Source organism: Mustela erminea, chromosome 4 (assembly GCF_009829155.1).
Source record: "Mustela erminea isolate mMusErm1 chromosome 4, mMusErm1.Pri, whole genome shotgun sequence".
Taxonomy (NCBI): domain Eukaryota; kingdom Metazoa; phylum Chordata; class Mammalia; order Carnivora; family Mustelidae; genus Mustela; species Mustela erminea.
This window is the reverse complement of record NC_045617.1, coordinates 93,135,172-93,157,183: the sequence shown is the minus strand read 5'-3', so window position 1 is coordinate 93,157,183 and position 22,012 is coordinate 93,135,172. Positions and strand designations below refer to the sequence as shown.

Here is a 22,012-nt window from a genome sequence, read left to right as displayed (position 1 = left end):
GCCCTTATCTGGGGTTAGTTATGATCAGATGAGCACAGGTCCCAGGAAACGCCAACAAATCATACCCTTTTCCTATTCTGTGTTCCCAGCTGAGGTTTCTATCCACAAACAGATGCTGTCCAGACATCCCAGGGTCGGTCCCAGCAAGTGATAAATGTAACAGCAAATCCCATCCAAGTTCCTTGGGTTTCTACCCACCTGGAAGAATTTCATCCCACCAGATGTTCACATAGTCATCTCGGTCAGTTCTTGACTGCTCATGGTAAAATCCCAAAGCATGGAGGATCTCGTGCTCAATGATGGCCTTATAGTCACATCCCTGGCCAATGGAAAGGTTCTGTCCCACGTGATGATCACCAACCTCAGACCAGCACCTTCAAAGAAGAGAGGAGGGAAATTTTCTCCTCATGAACTCTCAAGTGGCTGTAATTCACAGGATTCCAGAGCACAAATTTGAAGGAAGTTAGGTTTGATTAGAAAAAGAAATTATCAATAGCATTCTCATAAGCTGACAGTTCAAAATAAGGGACTGGTTAAATGAACAACATTTCCTAAAGGGAATAATAAGTAGAATTTAAAAGTGGTGGTCCATGGGTCCATGGGTGGCTCAGTGGGTTAAAGCCTCTGCCTTCAGCTCAGGTCATGATCTCAGGGTCCTGGGATCAAGTCCTGCCTTGGGCTCTCTGCTCAGCAAGAAGCCTGCTTCCTCCTCTCTCTCTGCCTGCCTCTCTGCCTACTTGTGATCTCTCTGTCAAATAAATAAATAAAATCTTAAAAAAAAAAAAAGTGGTGGTCCATTATAGAAATAATAATATACTCCAAGGCAAATCAATCCTAATACTGCACCAAGTAGAAAGATGTAAAAATTGGCATTCCTTCTCACCTTCACAAGCCCAAAGGGCGTTCTACAGAATAACATATTGTTTTGTACCACAATATTAAGTTGTCTCTGGGTGGTGGCTATGGTTGATTTAAATTTTCTCCTTTATACTGAAATGAATTTCCAAATTTCCTACAGTGAACACGTGTAAGGTTTATGATCATGAAAAAGAACCTCATTAAAGAAGCAAGTCCATTTCTTTGGCTATTAGCCGATGCGCAGCATTCTGAAAGCACAGAGCTGGCCACCTATCATTTCTGAAAGGCTCGGGACAAAAGGACCCATCACTTCCCGCAAAAGACAGTAGACTCAGGAGCTCCTGGCAGATTCTCCATCTTCCTCATAGTGCAGCCTCTTGTCCCCTTTATTTCCCAACTATTTTTTGTCTCTTTTCATGAATCCAACTTTCCTCCTCCGTTAAGCGAATCTGAAGCTTCCCACGAATTGATTTCTCATCTGCTTTAAGTTGTGGAAGAGGATCCGTTCTCGAACCAGTGCTCAACAGAATCAGAGATTGGCCCATACTTTTAAATGTGACCGATGGATTCCAAGTTCTTTGGAATTGTCTTACCTGTCTTTTCTTACCTGTCACATTGTCTTACCTGCGTTTTCCCGGAGATTACTAATATCATATGCCTTTAAATGCTAATGGATCTGACTTTTACTCAAAGGCATATCTTAATTATCTTCTAACAACATTTTGAGGGGTAATTTATATACCATGAAATTCAGCAATTTTAAGAATACAATCAATGATCTTTTGAAACTTCACTGAGCTAAGCAAACATCACAGCCAACAATTTGCCTCTCTGGCAGCGGCATTTCATTACCAAATCGGTCGACTCTGAGATAGCCAAAGTCCAGAGGAAGCATTTACTATTTATCTTTTTTTAAAAAGCATCCCTCCTCCAAAGGAAACATGTAAGTTGTAAAAACGCCACAACTCTGCAGCTCTCAGTCTTTTCCCTGGACTTTCTAAAAGAGCCCCGTTAACTTACCACTTCCAGCGACCTTAGCCCTGAAGAGTTTGGGGCCAGTTTAGGGCAGTTTATTGCCCCAGACCATCTTCCTCCCTTTCCCTTCTCCTAACTTACATGTAACAGAGACACCTCCTGGCCATGGGCAGTAAGAATCTCCCAGACTCAGGGTTTCCAGCCAACGTCCCTCAAAGCTGACCTACCCATTCATCAAGTACTTGGGGATTAAGTTACAAACTATAAAGAAGCCCTGAGAATTTTACTAGGAAAAAGAGAACTTTTAGAGAGTTATCTCATTAGCCTTGTTTAGTTTTTAAGAGAAAAAGAAAAGAAAAGAAAAAATGGTAGCTAAAAATGGAAACAAAAATGTTAAGAAAATGAAGGGTTTTTTTTCCTGAAATCTTAAATAAATAATTAAAGGCTTTGGTACTTTCTAGAAGCACAAAGGTTGCCAAGGAACAAGATGAAAAGGTCAAAAACAGAGAAACTCTAAAATCAGTGCACTTGGCAAGGCCCAAGGTATAGCTTACATGATTTTCCTTCACATAAAAAGAAACTGTGCAAATACTATTGGTTATCTTCACTTATGTAAGCCACAAGAACCTCAGCACATGACCGGAAATACATTCACTATCTTACTCCCAAAGTGGTTCTCCTGGCAACATTCCCAAACTCAGCGAATAAAGTTACCCCTCGCCCATCACTGAATCAAAAATCAGAGACTTCTTTGATTCCGCTTTCTTCTTAACCCCTCATGTAGACAGGCAGACAGCTTTTGAGAAGTCTCCCTGTTTTCATAGTTCTGAAATCCATTCACTCCTCTTCATTTCAATTGCCTCTTCTTTCATGTGGGTCCCCTTTTCTTTCTGTCCTGGACAACTGAGACATTCTTTCATTGGTCTCCTGCCACCACTCGTGCCCATACAGCAATTCTGTTTCCACTGTTGCTAGAGTAATCTTTCTAAAATGGAAAACTGAACAATAAGGAGTCATGCCCTAAACGGTGGATTCCCTCACACGTGGTTGGTCTTTTAGACTCCTGTTTATCATCCTGGTCCCGTGGCTCACCCCTCTGCCCCTTACACACTCAGAACCGAATGAGTTCTCCAAGTAAGCCAGATTCGTGTTTAGGTTTGTTTTTCCCTTCTGTCGCTCTCTTCCTTTTTTTCTTCCTTCTTCTTCCTTCCCCTTTCTTTCTTCTTCCGCTCTCTTCCCATCCCCCATTCCCCCATCCCCCTTCCCTTTCCTCTGCCTCCCTGTCCTCTTACAGCCCATGCACTCCCTTCAGTGTGTGGAACTATTTACTCATTGTTGCTCCACCACTCCCAGGTGCCTACTCTAAACCTTGTGAGGTCTAAGACCGTCTCTTGCTTCTTTGTATCCAGAGATGGGCACACTTCCTGGCACTTAATAACTGTACAAAAATTTCATTTGTAATAAGAGTCGGAGCCAAGAAAGCAATTACTCAAGTAAGTAAAGGTACTTGACCTTTATCTAAGTGATCATCACAACTTAACTTTTGTTACTGCTATTTTTGGCATTTTTTTTTCTTAAGAGGCTAAATCATGTGCTAAGTTCCTTCCTCCTCTGTGTCATCCATCCACGATGAACAAAAATGCTGACAGAACTAGACAACCAAATCCAGGCAACTTCTAGAGGCAGTGTGGGGAACTGCAGCAGGAAGAAATGTCCCCAGGTGGGCCTTAAAGACACACACATTTGCAGTCACAGCTGGTGGTCACTTGGCTTCCCAACCTCATCTAGCCCAGATTCGTTTACATAAATATCACTGAAAAAAAAAAAGAACTTCTTTCTTGATATACCCTTTATTTCTCCTGGGAAATAAATAACTACGCACTACATCTAGAGCTTTTCAAAGAGGTCCAGCCAACAATGCACCGTAATTTAAACGAGTACCATAAAAAAGGCTGTATAATTTATACTTTAATACACCTGACTTAGAAGAAAAAGTACTATAATTTAAAACATGATCTAAACCCAGGAAAAAAATTGAAATGAATCTTCCTAGGCCCAGAGGTATCGAAAAAAAAAAAAAACCCTCATTTTCCATCTAGATCATTAAAAACATTACAGACTTTAAAAACTCACAGAAAAAGATTCGATTTTGCTTTTAGCTTCTTTCCAGTTTCTTCTTTTGAAAGGCATGTATCACTTTTATAAACAAAAAGAGGTATAACTACACACTTCATAAAATTTCATCCTTACCCTTCAAACTTCTGAAATATGATATATGAGCTTTCTCCTTCATAGGGCTTGAAATCCACACAGGACTTGAGGCGGAACATTTCAAAGGCATAAAGAATGGCTCCTTTAGCATTCAGCCCTGCAGAAATCAGTAAAAATATCAACGAGCATTACTTAGATCTTAGATAATATACATAACATAGTTGGAGAAAATCTTGCCGGCACATGAAATCCACAGTGGTCTATGATATATTTTTTGGTAGTAAGCAGATTCCTTGGAAACTAAAACTATAAAACTAGTCACTTACATAAACATTATTTATGACCTTTAAATACACAATGTTAATATACTAACAAAGTAAAAATATACTCGTGTGTGTAGCTGAACAAAATTATGAACTCACTTCCTCATTTCCTCTCTTCCCCTTCCCAACTCACGGGGAGATCCTGAGGGCACTGCCCCAGCAGAGTTAAGCCACAGAGCAGAAGACAGAAGGGACTGCAAGCCATTTCTCTCTCCTGAGTGAATAAAGCATCCAGAGAGAAGCAGTGAGAATGGTGTGTACACCAGCCTAAAAAGATACACCCTCCTGGGGGTGGAAGAGAGCAGAGATTAGAGAGGTGTACGGGGTCTGAAGGCACATGGAGCACAGATGGTATGTCACCCTGTTTCCCTGTGAGACCCCTGGGGAGATGGCAAGACTACACAGGTAGCCCTGAAAACAACCTTGGAAAAGATTTTTATGACTCCGTCTTGGATCCAAAGCAGCAGAAGCCTAACGGATCTGAAGTAGCTAGAACGGTAGATGCTTACCAGTAACCTGTAAGTTAGGACCAGTGACCAAATATCAAATGTCTTTCTTTCCCATAACATGCATGTGCTGTGGCATTGCACAAGACAAGCGTGGGGTGGGGAGGAAAGATACTCCAGAGGAACAGAGATTACGTTTCACTTAGTATGTGGTTTTGGTGTGTTTTTTTCCCCCTCCCATCAACTCACTGAAGGTGGAGCTCTAAGTTAAAATTTAAGCTCAGTTATATAAAGTTAAATTGTATTTGTTGTATGTTTGATTTTGTGCACTCTCTCGAAGAGTTTATAATTCTTGGCAGTTTACCAAGTACTTACTTTATGTTTTCCTGGCCCTTATTTCATTTAATAAACCATGAAATTGGAGATTCCATAGTTCAGATGTCATAGAATTATACTAAGGTCATTAAATAAATCAGTGGAATGATCAGTAAATGACTTGTGGACACAACATGGGTAACAATAAGAGTATGCCTTAGGCCTACTGAAAGACTTTTATGAAATTTTACCTATTCTTTGTGGCATCTAGAATATAAATATTTATACCCAAGACAGATTAATTGTCACAAAAGTTTAAGAAAAAAGACCAGAAACAATGTAACTGGGGCAAAATATTTGAAAAATACAAATCTGACAAAAGACTTGTGTCTAGAATATATAAAGAACTACAACTCAAAGGAAAATAGACAAATAAATTTTTTAAATGGTCAAACTGTTTGAACAGATATTTCACAAAGGAAGACATACAAATGACCAATAAGCAAACAAAAAAAAAAAAGTGAAACAACAATAAGTAAACTAAAACAACCATTAAATACCACTACATGTCCACCAACATGGCTAAAATTGAAAAGATTAACAACAACGAATATTGGCAAAGATGTGTAATAAATGAACTTTCATTCATCATTCATGGAAGTTTGTAAAATGGTACAAGCACTTTGAAAGAGATCCAACACTAAACCTACCTCTATATTATAACCCAGCAATTTCACTTTAAATGTTTACACCAGAGACATAAAAACATATATTCAAAACGGAAATGTACAGGAATGTTAATAGTAGCTTTAGCCAAATAACTCAAGCACAGAATCAACCCAAGTGGCTATCAATAGGGGATCAGTTGAACATGCTGTGATATTCTGTATTCAAGCAATGGAATACCACTCAATAATAAGAAGGAACAAATTACTGATGTCCACAACACTGGTGAATCTCGAAAACATTTTACTGAATAATCAAAAAAGGAATAAAAAATGATTCTATTTGTATGAAATTCTAGAACAGGCAAGACTCACCTATGATTAAAACAATGAAAAAGTTATTTCTGGAAGGGTGAGAGTACTATGAAAGTAGGTGGGAGAAATTTGTGGGATAATAAAAGGGCTCCATATCTTAATAGGAGTTGTATGAATATTTTTACATTGTATAAGTGTAATGTATAAATTATAAGGTGTCTAAATATTTTAAAACTCATTGAACTGTATACTTAAGACTCCATGCATTTTACTGTATGTATATTTTACATTAAGAAGAACCATAAACAAACATTAAACTTTAGTTAAAGATACATATGCTGCAGTGTTTGGGGTAAGGCACACTGGTCCATGAAATTTACTTTGAAATATGTCAGGAACAGAATGTATTGATAGAAGGATACAAGGATGGACAGGATGTTTCCATAAGATAGAGCAAATGTAGCAGAATGATGTTTGTATAATGTAGGCTGATGAGTACACGAGTGTTCACTGCACAGTTGTTTTATATATTTAAATTTTTTCATAATAAAATGTGGAAAGGAAAAGGACAATAATTACAAACTTTAAAGAAGGGGAAAATACCTGTTAAATTCTATTTCCAGTGGGGGGAAAATTGCCCTTCGAAATGAAGGCAATAAAGAAGTTATTTTGGAGAAAGAAGAGAATTTGTCACCAACAGTTTTAATCTATAAGAAATGCTAAAGGAAGGAGAAGCTGGGTGGCTCAGTCAGTTAATCTAGCTCAGGGCTTGATCTCAGGGTTGTAAGTTCAAGCCCCATGTTGGTCTCCATGCTGGTTATGTAGCCTACTTAAAAAGAAAAAATATATATTGCTAAATGAAGTTCTTTAGGCTAAAGAGAAATGACACCACATAGAAACTTAAATCTCTAGGAAGAGTGAACAACACCAGAAATTCCAAGTATAAAAGTAAATATAAAGACGACTTTTCTTCATTAATTACATTAAGTGACAACTGATTAAAGCAAAAAAAATGATAACACTATTATGAGGTTTATAAAATATATAGTTGAAAAGTATAAGCCAACAATAGTACAAAAGAAAGGGGTATAAATGGAATTATAGTGGTGTAAAATGCTTACATTTTATGCAAAATGGCATAATATTAAGTCTAAGTACACTGTCACATGTTAAGGTTACAAATTGTAATCCCTACAGCAAAACCTTTCAAAATGATACAAAGGGATTGAGCTAAAAAGCCACTACAAGAACCAAATGAAATATTAAATTGTTGGATCTAACCAAAAGAAGCCAGAAAGAAGAACAAATAAAAGAAAAATAGAAGGCAAATAATAACTGATAGTTCTAAATCAAACTTTATCAATTATTACATTAAATATAAATAAGGGAAGAGAGGAAAAAGTAAAACAGGACGAAACCAGAGAGGGAGACAAACCATAAGAAACTCATAATCTTAGGAAACAAACTGAGGGTTGCTGGAGTGGAGGGGGGTGGGGGGGATGGGCGTAACTGGGTGATGGACACTGGGGAGGGTATGTGCTGTAATAAGCACTGGCTATGATATAAGACTGATGAATCACAGACCTGTACCCCTGAAACAAATAGTACATTATATGTTAATTAATTGAATTCATATTAAAAAATAAATAGAAAAAATTAAAACTTAAAAAAACAGAAAAAAAGTAAATAGACCAAATGTTTCAATTGAAATTCAGAAGTTGATACACTGGAAAAAATGTGGGACCCAGGGACGCCTGAGTGGCTCAGTGGGTTAAAGCCTCTGCCTTTGGCTCAGGTCATGATCCAGGGTCCTGGGATCAAGCCTGCTCTCTGCTCAGCTGTGAGCCTGCTTCCTCCTCTCTCTGTGCCTGCCTCTCTGCCTACTTGTGATCTCTGTCTGTCAAATAAATAAATAAATAATCTTAAAAAAGAAAAAAATGTGGGACCCAGATATATACTGCCTAAAAAAGAGACATTTTAAATATAAAGATGATAGGTTAGGAATAAAAAACTAAAAAAGATACACAGTGAAAACAGTAAGTTAAAAAAAACAAACAAACTGGTGTAGCTATATTTAAATTAGACAAAGTAGACTTCAAAATAAAGAGGATTACCAGACATAAAGAGAAATTTCCCTGAACAATAGGTCAGTTTAGCAAGATGATAGACTAATGTACTTGTCCAAAAGAGCAGTTTCATGAAAATGCTAAAATAATAAATAAACACACAATTATAGTTATTAACAACTCTCTCTCAGTAGCAGATAAAACTATCCAAAACTCCTTGCAGATAAAAATATTTGAACAACACAATCACCTTGACCTATTTGACTTGGGTAAAATAATACACCCACACCAGCCAAATATAAGTTCTTTTCCAGCACACATGGATCAGTCACAAAGATAAGCCATAAAATATGTCTCAGTAAATTTCAAAAGACCAAAATCTTATAGAATATGTTCTCTGACCTCAACAAAATTAAACAAGAAATCAATAATACAATATCTAGAAGCGCTATAGACACTTGTAAATTTAAAAAACACACTTCTAATTGACCATGGATTTCAAAAAAAATGCAACAGGTATTAGAACATATCTAAACTTTAGTGAAGATACAACCATATCAAAATTTGTGAAGAACAGTTAAAGCAGAACTTCAAATAAAATTTACAGCTTTATATGCCATATTATAACATTAAAATTTAGAAAAATGAAAGTTTAAAATCAGTGATATAAATTTCCACCTTTAATCCAAAAAAGAAGAGCAAAATAAACTGGAATTAAGTAGAAGAAAGGAAATAATAAAGACAAACAAAAAGCAACCAAATAGAAAGCAGAGAAAAAAGGGAAAATTAGCAAGTCAAAAGTTACTTCTTTGAAAAGATTAATAAACAAATACACTGCCTAAAAAACAAAAACAAAACAACAAACAAAAAGGAAAGTCACAGACTGAGAGAAATTATTCAAGATATCTATCTACCTATCTCTGACAAAAGACTTCATCCATAGTATATGAAGTTCTTCTACAAATAATGAAAAGACAAACAATACAATAAAAAAAGCATAATAAGAGTTGAACAGACATTCTGTAAAAGAACATACACAAATGACCAACAGCACATGAAAATGTGGGAAATACCATTAGTCACATTAGGGAAATGTAAATTAAAATCACAGTGAAATTCCATTTTGTAACCACCAGAATGTCTACAGTTAAAAAAGATTAATTCCACCTATGCTATTGAAAATGTGGAGCAAATGGGACATAGCTACATTGCTTGTGAGAGTGAAAAATGGTATAGCCACTTTGGAAAACTGCTTGGCATTTTTTACTAAGGTTAAACATAAACTTGCCGTATAATCAAGTAATTCTATTTCTAGACATTTGCTCAAGATAAATAATATATATATATATATATATATATATATATATATGTAACTTGGCACAACCCAATATCCATCAACTGAAAAATGGATGAACAATTGCCCTATTACCGAGTAGTTAAAAAAAAAAAAAAATTAACTACTGATTTACAATGATATGGAAAAACATAAAAAACATGTTACACAAAAGAATCCAGATACAAAAGAGTAAACACTGAAGGATTCTATTTACCTATAAATCACGTAACACTAATTGATAGGGAGAAAAATTAGAATGGTAGGGTCTTGGAGAGGAGGGTAGGGATTGGCTGGAAACAAGCACATGGAAATTTCTGGAGTGACGGGAGATTGGGTCACATACGTATGTGCATTTATCAAAAGCCATTGACTTTTACACTGAGTTGTGTATTTTACTCTGAGTAAGTTTAATTTTAATTTAAAAATTGTATACAAATATGAAACTCTGCTATGTCTGCTTTCTACAATGGTATAGACTTGGGCATCTGCCCTTATTTTAACACTAAAGGTGATTCTCATGTGGTGCTGAGAACCACCGCTGTGTCCTTACCGTATTTCAGGCCACCTGTCTTCCATCTTTCTCCCTTCCTCGTCACCAGCTACAGCTAAAGACACCTGCTACTCAAGCTGGGCCCAGCCGACTGAAAGCATCAGCATCACCTAGGGGATTGTCCAGAATCCCAGACCCCAACCCTGATCTACTCCACAGTTTCAGAAGATCCTCACGGGAGCCTTATGCACACAAAAGTCTGAGAGGCACAGACCTAACGCCTCACAGAGGCCTGGTGAAGCCTCAACCAAATATTAGGTGAAGGCACATGTCCGGCATATACTGGTGTGCCTATGTCTTGATGGAAGGGGGGCTGGCGTAGGTGGGACAGGCAGGGAGAAAAATTGTCGTGGGGGAAGTACCCTTGCGAAAGTTGAGCTTTCTTAAATCACCTTCCAGTGAATATGGGTGTCTGTGAATTTGCAAAAGTGTGGGCAATCCTGGGGAATGGGAATAAAACCTCAAATTTCCAAAAGATTCACTGAGAACAACAGCATTTGCATATATCTAGCTGTCCTCCAGAAAAGGGACCAGCGCTACTAACAGTGATGGAAAATACTGACACATGAGCTGTGTCTCCTGAGGGCGCAGCCTCGCAGTGCCTTGAGATCGAGCGGGCTTGTCCCAGCTTCCCCTCTCCTCTGATCCTCCTGCCTCCGTGTGAGTTGGGCTTCGAGGGCATTGCCTCATCTGGCTGCCCAGCTATCAGTCACCAGCTTGGGGTCAGTCAGTGTCCACGCGTGGCTTTGAATAGTCATTTATTTCTCCCGAGTACTATTCCCAACAATGAGTAAACTATGACTTAACCAGTCCTTCATCTTGAGAGAGAAAAGAATTGAAATTATTAATACTGAGGAACAAGGGCTCCTAGCATGGGAAATATAGACTTTTCTAGCTCTCAAAAGTGTGGAATGTTTGTCTCCTAACAAAAGGGGATGAAATCAGGATGCTAAAAATCTACGTAGATTCACCCAAATGAACTATTACTTAAAGCGTAAATTTGTTGTGGTTGTGAAGCTAAATTATATTTCATTGCATTTTTGTTCTTTGGGGGCGCTTTTGGTTATATTCAAACATTAATGTGTTCTGTACTTTTAAACTTATTATTTGATATTCTGTAACTTTTAAAATTACTATCCAATGCGCTGTATCTCAGACTCGTTAAGTAGCACTGGGTCAATATAAGGTCATGCCTTTCATCCCATGGGATAAAGAATTATCAGGGCTTGGAAACCCCCATATGCATTGGTGTTACTCCCAATCTGAAACCTATGAACTGGGGGAGTGCAGGGGTAGAAGAACAAAGCCCAAAATTCCTAATTAAAACAATTAATATTACCCAGATTGTCAGCCAGAATGTAAGGAATGGGGAACTTCCACCTGGTGCTAGGGTCTCTCAGGCCATTTCTGGAGTTCTGTGGAAAAAGACAAAGATGACTGGGAAGGTGAGTCCTCTAGGCCCCCTGGCTTCTGTCTTCGCTAAACTTTCACACCACAAACAACCTATCATACAATTCAAACAATAGCATTTGTATTCTGATTGTACAACAATACAAGTTCATCACAGACAATTTGGAAACTTCAGAGAAATCATTAAGAATAAAACTTCAAAGATCCGCAATCTCCAAACACTGAGATTGCCACTTTAAACATATTGGTGCATTTCCTTCTCTCGTTCTTCACTTGCTAGGAAAATTGGGTGAACAAGTAATGTGATAATTATAGATTCTTTGTACTGTTTGCTAATTTTCCATCTGTTTTTGTCATCATCAACCAAAGTGGAAGCCCTTGTGGGCACAGATGATAGATTAGGTTCTTTCATGTCCTCCACAGTGTCTAGCCCAGGGTGGACACAGCGGAGTCTCCCAGTCATAAAAAACAGCCAGTCCTGAGGAATATTAATTGTGTCCTTGAGAGATACTCACCTGCAGGAGGATGTCTCCTTGAAAGAGGTCCAAGCCCGCAGCTAGACACAGTTTGAAAAAAAAAAAGAAAGAGAAAGAAAGAAAGAAAGAAAGAAAGATTTGAACGAGTATTACTAAATGCATTTCTCATAATAAAATTAATATTTTCCATTTCCAAACTTTGCATTGTTAATCTTTGGTCAACATCTTTTCCAAACAATGCTAAATTCCCTCTGAGTAAATGTAAATAGCCCATCAATATCATGTATTTTCACATCCTCTGTTTTCATTTTGGAACAAGAAAACTCGTCCAAGAATCTTAAAAGTAAGAAGTGAGTTAGGAGGGATCTTTTTGATCATCGACTCCAAACCTCTTGTACTTTAGGGGGCGCAAGGGAGTCTTGAGACAAGAAGTAATGCACGGGGTCATCAGCCGGTGAGTGGGCTTGAGAACTCCTGACCTCCTATCCAGTGCCTTTCTGCAATCATTCCGTCCTTCTTCGTGACTCTAGGTAAATGGGTTGGTTTTGCTCTGTCTCGTGAAAAAACATTGGTACCCTCTAAAAGCCAAGTTCGAGATAATGCCCTTGCAATAAAGACCAGGCAAATATGGATGGATCCACTCAAACTGTATCTCCAGATACCTGCTATCAGGAGCTTAGCATGATAAACTTCCTCCCTTATGCTATTCCTTGATTCCGGGCCTCGTAGTGTTTTGCAAATAGAAGTCTTAAAAGGAAAAATCTTTGTGGGAAAAATTTATGAGCATTTAAAAGAATGTCTCTTTTTATGACATCCCTCATGTTTGACAAACAGCCTTCTCTGTAAATCACAAAATACTTCAAACAAGGTCAGGGGATTGTACTTAATTCTGAGAACAGCACCTGATTTACAGCTGGGGAATCTAGCTAAAGAATTATCACCACGGGGGCGCCTGGGTGGCTCAGTGGGTTAAACCTCTGCCTTTTGGCTCAGGTCATGATCTCAGGGTCCTGGGATCGAGCCCCGCATCGGGCTCTCTGCTTGGCGGGGAGCCTGCTTCCTCCTTTCTCTCTGCCTGCCTCTCTGCCTACTTGTGATCTCTCTTTGTCAAATAAATAAATAAAATCTTTAAAAGAAAAAAAAAAAAAGAATTATCACCACGGCCTCACATGGTAACAGAGTTACCGTTTGGCCAAATTGATGGCTCGTTCATGGTAAATGACATCATTGGGGTTTTAGGTATTAGGAGAAGTCATGGTTTCCCTTGCTAATGACTAACTACGGTATCACGATCCCTTTCCCCATGCCCTTATTTCTTAAGCTCCATAAACCTCACCTATGTACTTGAAAATGGAACAATTAAACAAAAACAAATAGCACTGATACCCTGCCCCATGGACATTAGGACCCAGGTTTTGAATTGCCTTTTCAGTAGGAGTAATATATACTAGTCTATCCATACTCAGGCTCAGGCTTACCATGAACAAACACATGCATTTTCTGACACAGGCCTGGTTTACAGATGGAGGTGAGAGCTGGGCTCTTCTAGAGTGACATGAACAAGCTCATTTAGACCTTGGCCCCCAGGTTGGTCAGTGTAGATGGGGTCATGGAGGGGTAAGGGAGTGCAGCAGTTGTGGGGGAGGGGGGAAGCACATCCCAAAGAAGCAAAAATCCACTAAAAATAAGCCTCAGGAGGGGTGCCTGTGTGGCTCAGTCAGTTAGTTGGGCATCTGACTCTTGATTTCGGCTCAGGTCATGATCTCAGAATTGTGGGATAGAACCCCTGTCCCTGGACCCTGCTCTCTCTCCCTCTGCCCACCCCATCCCCCAGTTCACCTGCAAGAGTACATATGCTCTTTCTAAAGAATTAAAAAAAAAATTTTTTTTAATATTTTATTTATTTATTTGACAGAGATCACAAGTAGGCAGAGAAGCAGGCAGAGAGAGAGGAGGAAGCAGGCTCATCGCTGAGTAGAGAGCCCAATGCGGGGCTGAATCCCAGGACCCTGGGATCATGACCTGAGCTGAAAGCAGAGGCTTTAACCCACTGAGCCACCCAGGTGCCCCTAAAGAATAAAAATTAAAAAAAAAAAAATAAATAAGCCTCAGGAGAATCACTAACCAGTTTGCTCAGGTAACATATACTTATTAAGCTCCTACTGTGTGCTAGACTTTGGTCTCCATGCTAGGGATATAGCAGAGAATAAAACAAAGCCTTCACAAGGTGACATTCTTGACTGGAGAGGGAGGAGAGAGAAATAAATAAATATTAAGTAGCAGATGGTGTAACAAGCAATAATAATTTAAAAAAAGAACAGTAGGGGAGAAAAGTGGTGAGAGTTAGGGAGTTTGATATTTTATAAAGGATGGTCAGGGAAGTTCCCTGGAGAAGGTGGCGTTAAAGCAGAAATGGGATGGAGTGGGGACTAAAGGAAGAGTATGGAGGGCAAAGGCAACAGCAAATCAAAATGAGGCAGGGGGCCCCTGAGGGGCTCATTCCTTTAAGTGACTGCCTTTGGCTCAGGTCATGATCCCAGAGCCCTGGAATCCAGCTCAGCAGGGAGTCTGTTTCTCCCTCTCCCTCTTGCTTTGTGCCTTCTCTCTCTCTCCCTTCCTCAAATAAATAAAATCTAAAAAAGAAGTGGGGGGAGGGGAAGGGGGAGGGGAGGAGGGGGGAGAAAAGAAATGAGGCAGGAAAGCCTTACAGCAACATTCCAAACTTTAGCATAAGAATCTCCTGAGAGCTTGTTAAACCCCGACTGCTGACCCCCACCTTCAGGGTTTTTCAAGTCAGCAAGTCTGGCCCTTCACTTCTAACCAGTCTCCGTGATGCTGATGCTTCCAGTGGGGAGGGGAGAGGGACACACTGAGAACCACCTTTGTAGAGGAACAGCTAGGAGATCGGGGTGGCTGGAGAGTCCAAGTAAAGAGGGGAGAGAGCAGTAAGAAGTGAGATCAGACGGCTGGCCGGGGTCAGCTCATGTCAAACTTGAATGTACAGGGAATCAGCTGGGGTCCATCAACATGAAGGTGCTGAGATGAGACCAAAGATTCTGTATGTCTAGGAAACCCTTGAGTGGTACAGGGGAAACTGACCTGTGGAACACACCTTGGGAATTAAGTTCTAGGGCCTTTGTTCTGCACTGGAAGAGATGTCGGTCAGCACCGGCCAGTGATGGAAGACTGGAAGATTGGATAAGAGAAGTGACATGACCTGAATCCTATCAGAAGAGCTCTGCCTACTCTGAGCCATAGCCTGAGTGGGGTGAGGGCAGAAAGGCAAGACCAGTTACGAGGTTGCAAGAACGTAGCCAGACCAGATGGCTTGGACAGGAATAGGAAAAAAGAAAGTGCTGAGCAGTCACAACCCATGATATAATCTGATGTTAGATCGATTATCAGTGGCTGATAGATGGCGTGTACCTTGAGAGGAAGATAAGACTCAGAAGTTCTGAGCCTCTGGATCTAGAAGGGAGAATTGCTTTTACTGAAATGAAGACTGAAAGCCACAATCCTTGGCTAGAGGCTAAATTGTGAGGCATGAAGAGAAGACAGGGGAAAAGGTAACAATTCCCTCTCTTTGACTTTCCCTGAACAGATTTTATGATACAGGAACTGGCTATATGGCCAACCCTAACAATTGCGGAAGCTGGATTGGAATGACCTAAAAAAGAGAAAAAAAACCCACATAGTAAAATTTCTTCATTAGAGTCACAATTCAGAAGAAGCATTAACAATGGCTCTAAGGTTAAAAAAATTATTTGGTCTAGACAAATAAGGATGAGATCAGGAAAACTCTAGTCCCAACCCAGTTTTAAACTCTCAGATCCTCTCGAATCCATATATACCTTAATTGCTTGACACTAAAAACAGATCATTTGAAGCCTGGCCGAAGTCTTGGGGCCCATTCACCCATTTACCTTACCAAACTATTTCTTTAAAACCATTTCAAGATTTTCCAGTTATGTATCATGGAGCCTGCGTTCCCTGTAAATGGGACAAAGTCAAAGAAATTCTACCCTTAGGTATGGATTTTTTCAGTTTTGTAGTTTTCCAATAGCACTGAGTTGAATCAGAAGACCTGAAGTGAGCCCCATCACTGCCATCTGTGATCTGGGCAGATCACCTGAACCGCAAGGAAATTCCTATCCCTTCCTGCAGAATGAAAACAACCCTTACTCTACGGTAGTATTTGACAAATAAACATGCAATTGATAATAAAACTTTTGTAGACCTTATGATGTTTAAGATCATGACTATGTTTGCAGCTTGCTAATCCTTACCAAAGATACCCAGAATGTAAAGTCTTCTCCCTCATTTTAGAAACAGGATGAGAGAGAAAAGAGAGGATAACCCAGCTTCTCTCTCCTCAGTAATGGAGCAGGTCGATGGAATTCTTCAAGAAAAATATTTGTAGACAAGACATTGAAATGGAAACACCTTTACAGCCTTCCCTAAGTCCTGAGCAAACAGGTGTTAATGAATATGATGTAGCAGTAGAGAAGCTAGGGCTTCCACCCACTAAATATAACCTTAGCATATACTACACATGTATACATACATACATATGCATGTGTATATGTAGAAAGTGATATAATCACCCACTTTTGTTTTTTCAAAATAGAAACAGGAAAATCAACATTGTTTTTTCTGAGTAGTCTTTTTTTTTTTTTAATTTATTTGACACAGAGAGAGAGAGACAAATCACAAGCAAACAGAGAGGCAGGCAGGGGCAGGCAGAGAAGCAAGCAGAAAGAGGGGGAAGCAGGCTCCCTGATAAGCAGAGAGCCCAATGCAGGGCTCGATCCCAGGACGCTGAGATCATGACCTGAACGGAGGCAGAGGCTTAACCCACTGAGCCACGCAGGCGCCCCGAAAATCAACATTTTTATAAACAAAAATCATGTGATGCATTTCTAGATCCATGGAACACTCACCAGTTCCTCTAGAAAATTTGGTCTAACCATCATTCTCTTTCCACATTTCCATTTTTCAGAAACTGCAAAATTCTAATGAAGTACCAATAGATATTTCTCCCTTAAAGTTACCCAATACTCTATCATGAAGGTAAGAGCTTTACAGCAATTGTAGCACAAGATTTAAAAGTATTTCAAAGCATTAGTAAGGCAAAAATTGAACCCACCTAAGTTGATTTCTGAAATATCCTTCTGTTCATGAAACTCTTCATCATGTTCTGTTAAAAGTAGGAAACAAATTGTTATTAATCTTGATGAATGAAAGAAAGTTCAGAAAACACTCTATGCATTTCAGTTGATTCTTACCATTTCCTTTAGAGAGATGATTAATCTGGAAGAAAATGAACATACAGAAAATATGTAACATATACTTGAATTAATATTTCTAAATATCCAGAAAAGCAGAACTCTACTTACTGATACAGCTGCTATGTGGGCTACAAACAAGATGAAAGAGAGAACACAAGTGAATTTCATCCAAACCATTGTTGCGAATGAACAGACTCACCAAAGACAAAGACACCTTGTGATAAATGCTTTTTGGACCTTGCCCTGGCAGTCATCTTAGAAACTTTGACCCTCCCATATGTACTGTGGCATTACAAAAAGTAACCAAAGAAAATGTCATTGACCCTTTTAAGGACAGATATCAAGTTTAACATAAAATCTCAAGCTCCCCAGACTGGGAAAGTTTTGTAAAGGTTAATGCTGAGATGAGCATATAAAATCAGTAACGTTTCTGTACACCAGCAATAACATTCCTTGACAGCATCAAAAACTGCTCGTATAACAGATAAAACATACATTTCACAATAGAAATAAAAATAATCTATAAAATAACCATAAAGTATTTAAGTCCAATAAAGAATGAATAAACAATTTATGGGAATATTTTAAGGGGATTATCAAAGGACATAAAAAAGAAAAAATGTCAGTTCAAATGCAAATGAAGTGCTACCTCAAACTCAGATTGGCATAAATGAAGAAGGCTGGCCATACCAAGTGTCAACAAGAATGGGGGGGGGACAGGAAATCTTACATACTGCTGGTAGACCAGCCATCTGATGCTATCCTGTAAATTGAAATGTGCGTAGTTTAAGAGTTAAAAAGTTGACTTCCAGATATATACCCTAAAGAAATACACACATATGTATATAAAGTACTATATAACATATTCATCGTGTTATTTTTTGTAATAGTAAAGAACTAGAAAAATGTATTCATACTGGAAGAAAAGAACGGGGTATACTCAGCCATGCACAGATAAATGTTCAACAATCAGTTCTCAGGGGGAACAAGACCTTATATGTAGTGTTTGCTGATTTCCAGGGTGTAAAGGCCTCCACTGTGGTCAATTTCAAGCTACCAATGTCATGTTACTGAATGCGGGCTGGAAAGAGGTGTGCACAATGGGCCCTACCTGCCCAGCATGATACTGTGTGTACTTATACACCCTCCTACTCTTGCATACAAGAGGTATGAGAGTCTGCAGTATAAGGGCAATCTTCAAGGTCCAGGCCCTGCCTATCTCCACCTCAGACCTACTGTGTTGCCAGAGATGGGCCAGTCCTGTGGTCAGAAGAGCACTTTCTGTCAGAAAAGCATTTCCCAAGGCAGAACGTGGGGCTTCCTGAGCTGTAAAATAGGAGGCATGACAGCCAGAGGCTCACCTCGAATGGGCTGAGGAGATCTGTGATGGCTTTCTTTCCACTATAGCCACAAACCGTGAGGTTGTAAGAGGGTGTAGAGAGACATCTCCCACGATCTCCAACCATGGGAAGCCACCAGGGTTCATCAAAAGAATCTGAACTTGCCCAACAGCTAACAGGGCATATGTCAGCAAATACAATCTTAATGATTAAAAAATGGTTGGGGATGGACCTGATGAACATCAACTTCATGAGAATAATGGCTCTAGGTATATGGGAGGAACACCCAGGAGACTTTTAGTTCTTAAATGTAATTGAAAGAATGGATATCCAGGAAGCAGGGGTTTAGGACTTTGCTGTTTTGTTTTCTAAAGAAAAGGGCAACACTCTTGCCTTGGTACCTTTCTGCTTAATCTCAGACTTTAGTTCTTCAAACAGGCAGTCGAGGGGCTGTTGAATTCTCTTCACCTTTTCCTGCCCTCTGATACGCTTTTATCTTTCCTTTCCTTCTCAAACTTACCTAAATGATATACTATAGCAAAAGCTTTGGAGTCAGATGGACAGGAATTTAAATCCCACTTCTGCTGCTCACCAGAAGGGCGGTTTTGAGCACCTGCTTTCCTTATGTAAATTGGGTAGTGGTGCCTATTTAATGGGATTAGTATAAGGATTCAGCAAGATAACCTATGGAAAACACAGGTGCAAGAAACAGAGGAAGGTTTGGGCAACTATAGCTCTTTCTGTCCATGCACGCTGTCTTCTGGTAAAAGACAGGCAAGAAGAACACCATGCTCAGCACACTTCTTACTCAGCCAAACGTCCACTAATGGGATCATAGGTCTTCAACAAACATAACCTGCCCCAGGTGATTTTCATTTATGATCTTGACTCTGGGTGTTAATTAGTTACCAGTGATTTGCAATCCTAGGCACTTTATGTCCCAGGGTGTCCAATGAGCAAGGCTGGAGTCTTAAGTCCTGGGTTTGAAGAGTTTATGGCTTTGCAGTTCAAAGATAGATTAGGGACTCCATGGGGCAAGGGCCAGGTTTTATTTTCTGTACCTGCCCCAGGGTCAAGCACACAGTGGGCACTTACTAATCATGCTGGATGAAATACAGTAAAATATCATTTTCTTTGAAGCTATTGGATGTGGTGGTTTGCTCTGATCTCAGTGAGGATATTTTAGAAACTGACCAGTTGAGGAAGTGATATGAAGTTTGGAAGAGAGAAGCCATTGGTAGGTGGAAAAGGAACGCCCTCTCTTGTTGTCAGATAGGCTCCAGCCTCATAAAAGCTGAGGCCAGGACCCCCTTGAGACTGGCCAAGTCCTATCCCTCCAGGCTCTTCTCAGGGATGTCCTCTGCCCTCTGCTTCATCCACCTGCTGCTTTCTGCTTCACTCACAGGGCTCGCCCTGAACAGACTATCAGACTATCAGTTAACCTCTGACACAACCGCCGTTGCTGTTCCTTTGGGTGATCAACATTTAAGAGGGGCTCAAAGGCATTTAGAGGAAGAGTTGGTAAGCTTTTTCTGAAGGGGATCAAAGACTAAATATTTTAAACTTTGTAGGTCATGTGGTCCTTGTGGCAACCATTTAACTCTACTGTTGCAGCAGGAGAGCAGCCATAGATGATAACATAAAGGAATGAGCATGGCTGCGTTCCAATAAAACTTTATTTACAAAAACAGATCAAGGGCCAACAGGTAAATCACCCATGATTCCTGGGTTTTAGAGGACAGACACCCTAGGCAGTGGAGAACGGAATAATAATTATAACAGACATAGGAGCAGGAGCAACGGATGTGTACATAGTTTTTCCTGTGGGCTGGACACTATTGAGAAGATTTAAAGCGTATTATACATTTAGTCCTCACAACAATTCTATGAAGCAGGCACTGCTACTATGCCTGTTTTAACGGTTAAAAAACTGACACAGAAAGATTGAGAAACCTCCCCAAAGCCACACAGCTCCTGGCAATGTTTCAAGAATACCACCTGAGAGGCAGCTCTCTGCCTACAGCTGGCTGGAGGAGCCCAGGGGTGAGGCCTTCGCCACCAAGCTTCAACATGCAGGCCCCATGTTCCATATCATCCATCTCCACCATTTACTAAAAAGACTCAGCCCAGTGGTAAACAGTTCTCAAGCTATAGGGTCTTTCAAACTCCCCAGGAAAGTACGTTAAATCACAGAATACTGGGCCTGGAATTTGCAAATTCCAATTCAGGTTAGGGCTGAGAGCTAGGAATCTGCATATTCAATAAACACTCTCATGATTCCCATCCAGACCATCTCTGGAATTTCCTGTGATAAACAGGGCTCTAGCAAGTCGATGTTAACCAGATGCTTCCACTCTGATTGCGCTTAGCACTTAGCTTACCTCCAATTTCTGTTTTATAGGAAAACCAAAAGATCATAGCAGCCCTCAATTCCTAGTGGGGATATGAAAGACATTAAGAATTAGAAAGATCTTCAGTGCAGAAATCCACTACAAAACATCTCTAGAAACATCCTCTCTGGGACGTAGCTTGAAAACTCACTTTTTGACAAGCATGAAGGTGAACCCTATGTGGGAAATGGAGACCCACTCACCTTTGCAGGCAACTCCATTTTGCACTGCACCAAGACCAATTCCAGCGGCCTATCCTGGAGAGCCAAGCAGAGACTTCCTAAGGTCCTGGGCACCGAGGTCCCTGATGAGCTCCTCTCCGTGCCCAGGTGGGCATTCAGTGGATTTGGCTTCAGCTTTTCCTCCTTTATGGGACCTAAAGAGCATGTGGTCACCCATATTTCATGCTTCAGGGAAGAATCAGACAGGAGGCTTACTTCACTGTTTGCCAATTCTTTTCCCACTTACTGAGCCCTCGTAGAGTACTTGCCATCAAAACAGACTCAGTGGAGAGCTACAGGATTGCATCCTGATTTTAGAAAAAGTCTATAACCTCTGCTAATTACAAGGGTCATCACTGCCCAAGTTTGATGATGGCATCTGGGAGAAAGACCAAACACATGGGAACTTTGAGTAAAGGGAAGCCACAGTTGGGAATGGGCTTTCCTTTGAAAGGAAATGCTATTCTAAAGAGAAAGAGGTCCAACTGTTTTCTACTGTGAAATGCCAAAACCAAAACAATTGAGCAATAAATTTGACATCTTTTATTCAAAGGAAAACGGTCCACAGATTGGGGGAGCACTGTGTCTCATAAGCAGTGGAATGCTATTCCCAATAGATTTGGGGACAGGAACAAGTTTTACAAAGCATTAGAAGCGGCAACACAGAAACAGGGCATGATCAGCTGGGGTGGCGTATCTGGCCTTATTTAGAAAGATCAAGGCACAAGGAAAAAAGTATAGAGCCCAGAGTTGGCTTGGGCTTTGGGGATTGGCTAACTGGCTACACTGCATTTCTGGTCAAGTGAGACACTTACGGATCACAGAAG

General features: G+C 39.9%; 1 protein-coding gene across 1 annotated transcript in view; it reads right to left on the bottom strand.

Annotated features, from left to right (window-relative positions):
- Window positions 1-17,413, bottom strand: part of MEP1A (meprin A subunit alpha) — a 36,787-nt gene extending 19,374 nt beyond the window's left edge. Inside the window, exons 1-7 of the mRNA XM_032340184.1 lie at window positions 17,343-17,413; window positions 17,232-17,256; window positions 17,093-17,143; window positions 11,986-12,026; window positions 11,400-11,475; window positions 4,084-4,201; window positions 199-374 (exon numbers count right to left, since the gene is read on the bottom strand). Of these exons, the coding sequence (XP_032196075.1) occupies window positions 199-374; window positions 4,084-4,201; window positions 11,400-11,475; window positions 11,986-12,026; window positions 17,093-17,143; window positions 17,232-17,256; window positions 17,343-17,411 (556 nt within the window). The 5' untranslated portion in view covers window positions 17,412-17,413. The remainder of the gene's footprint in view (window positions 1-198; window positions 375-4,083; window positions 4,202-11,399; window positions 11,476-11,985; window positions 12,027-17,092; window positions 17,144-17,231; window positions 17,257-17,342) is intronic.
- Window positions 17,414-22,012: the final 4,599 nt, after the last annotated feature.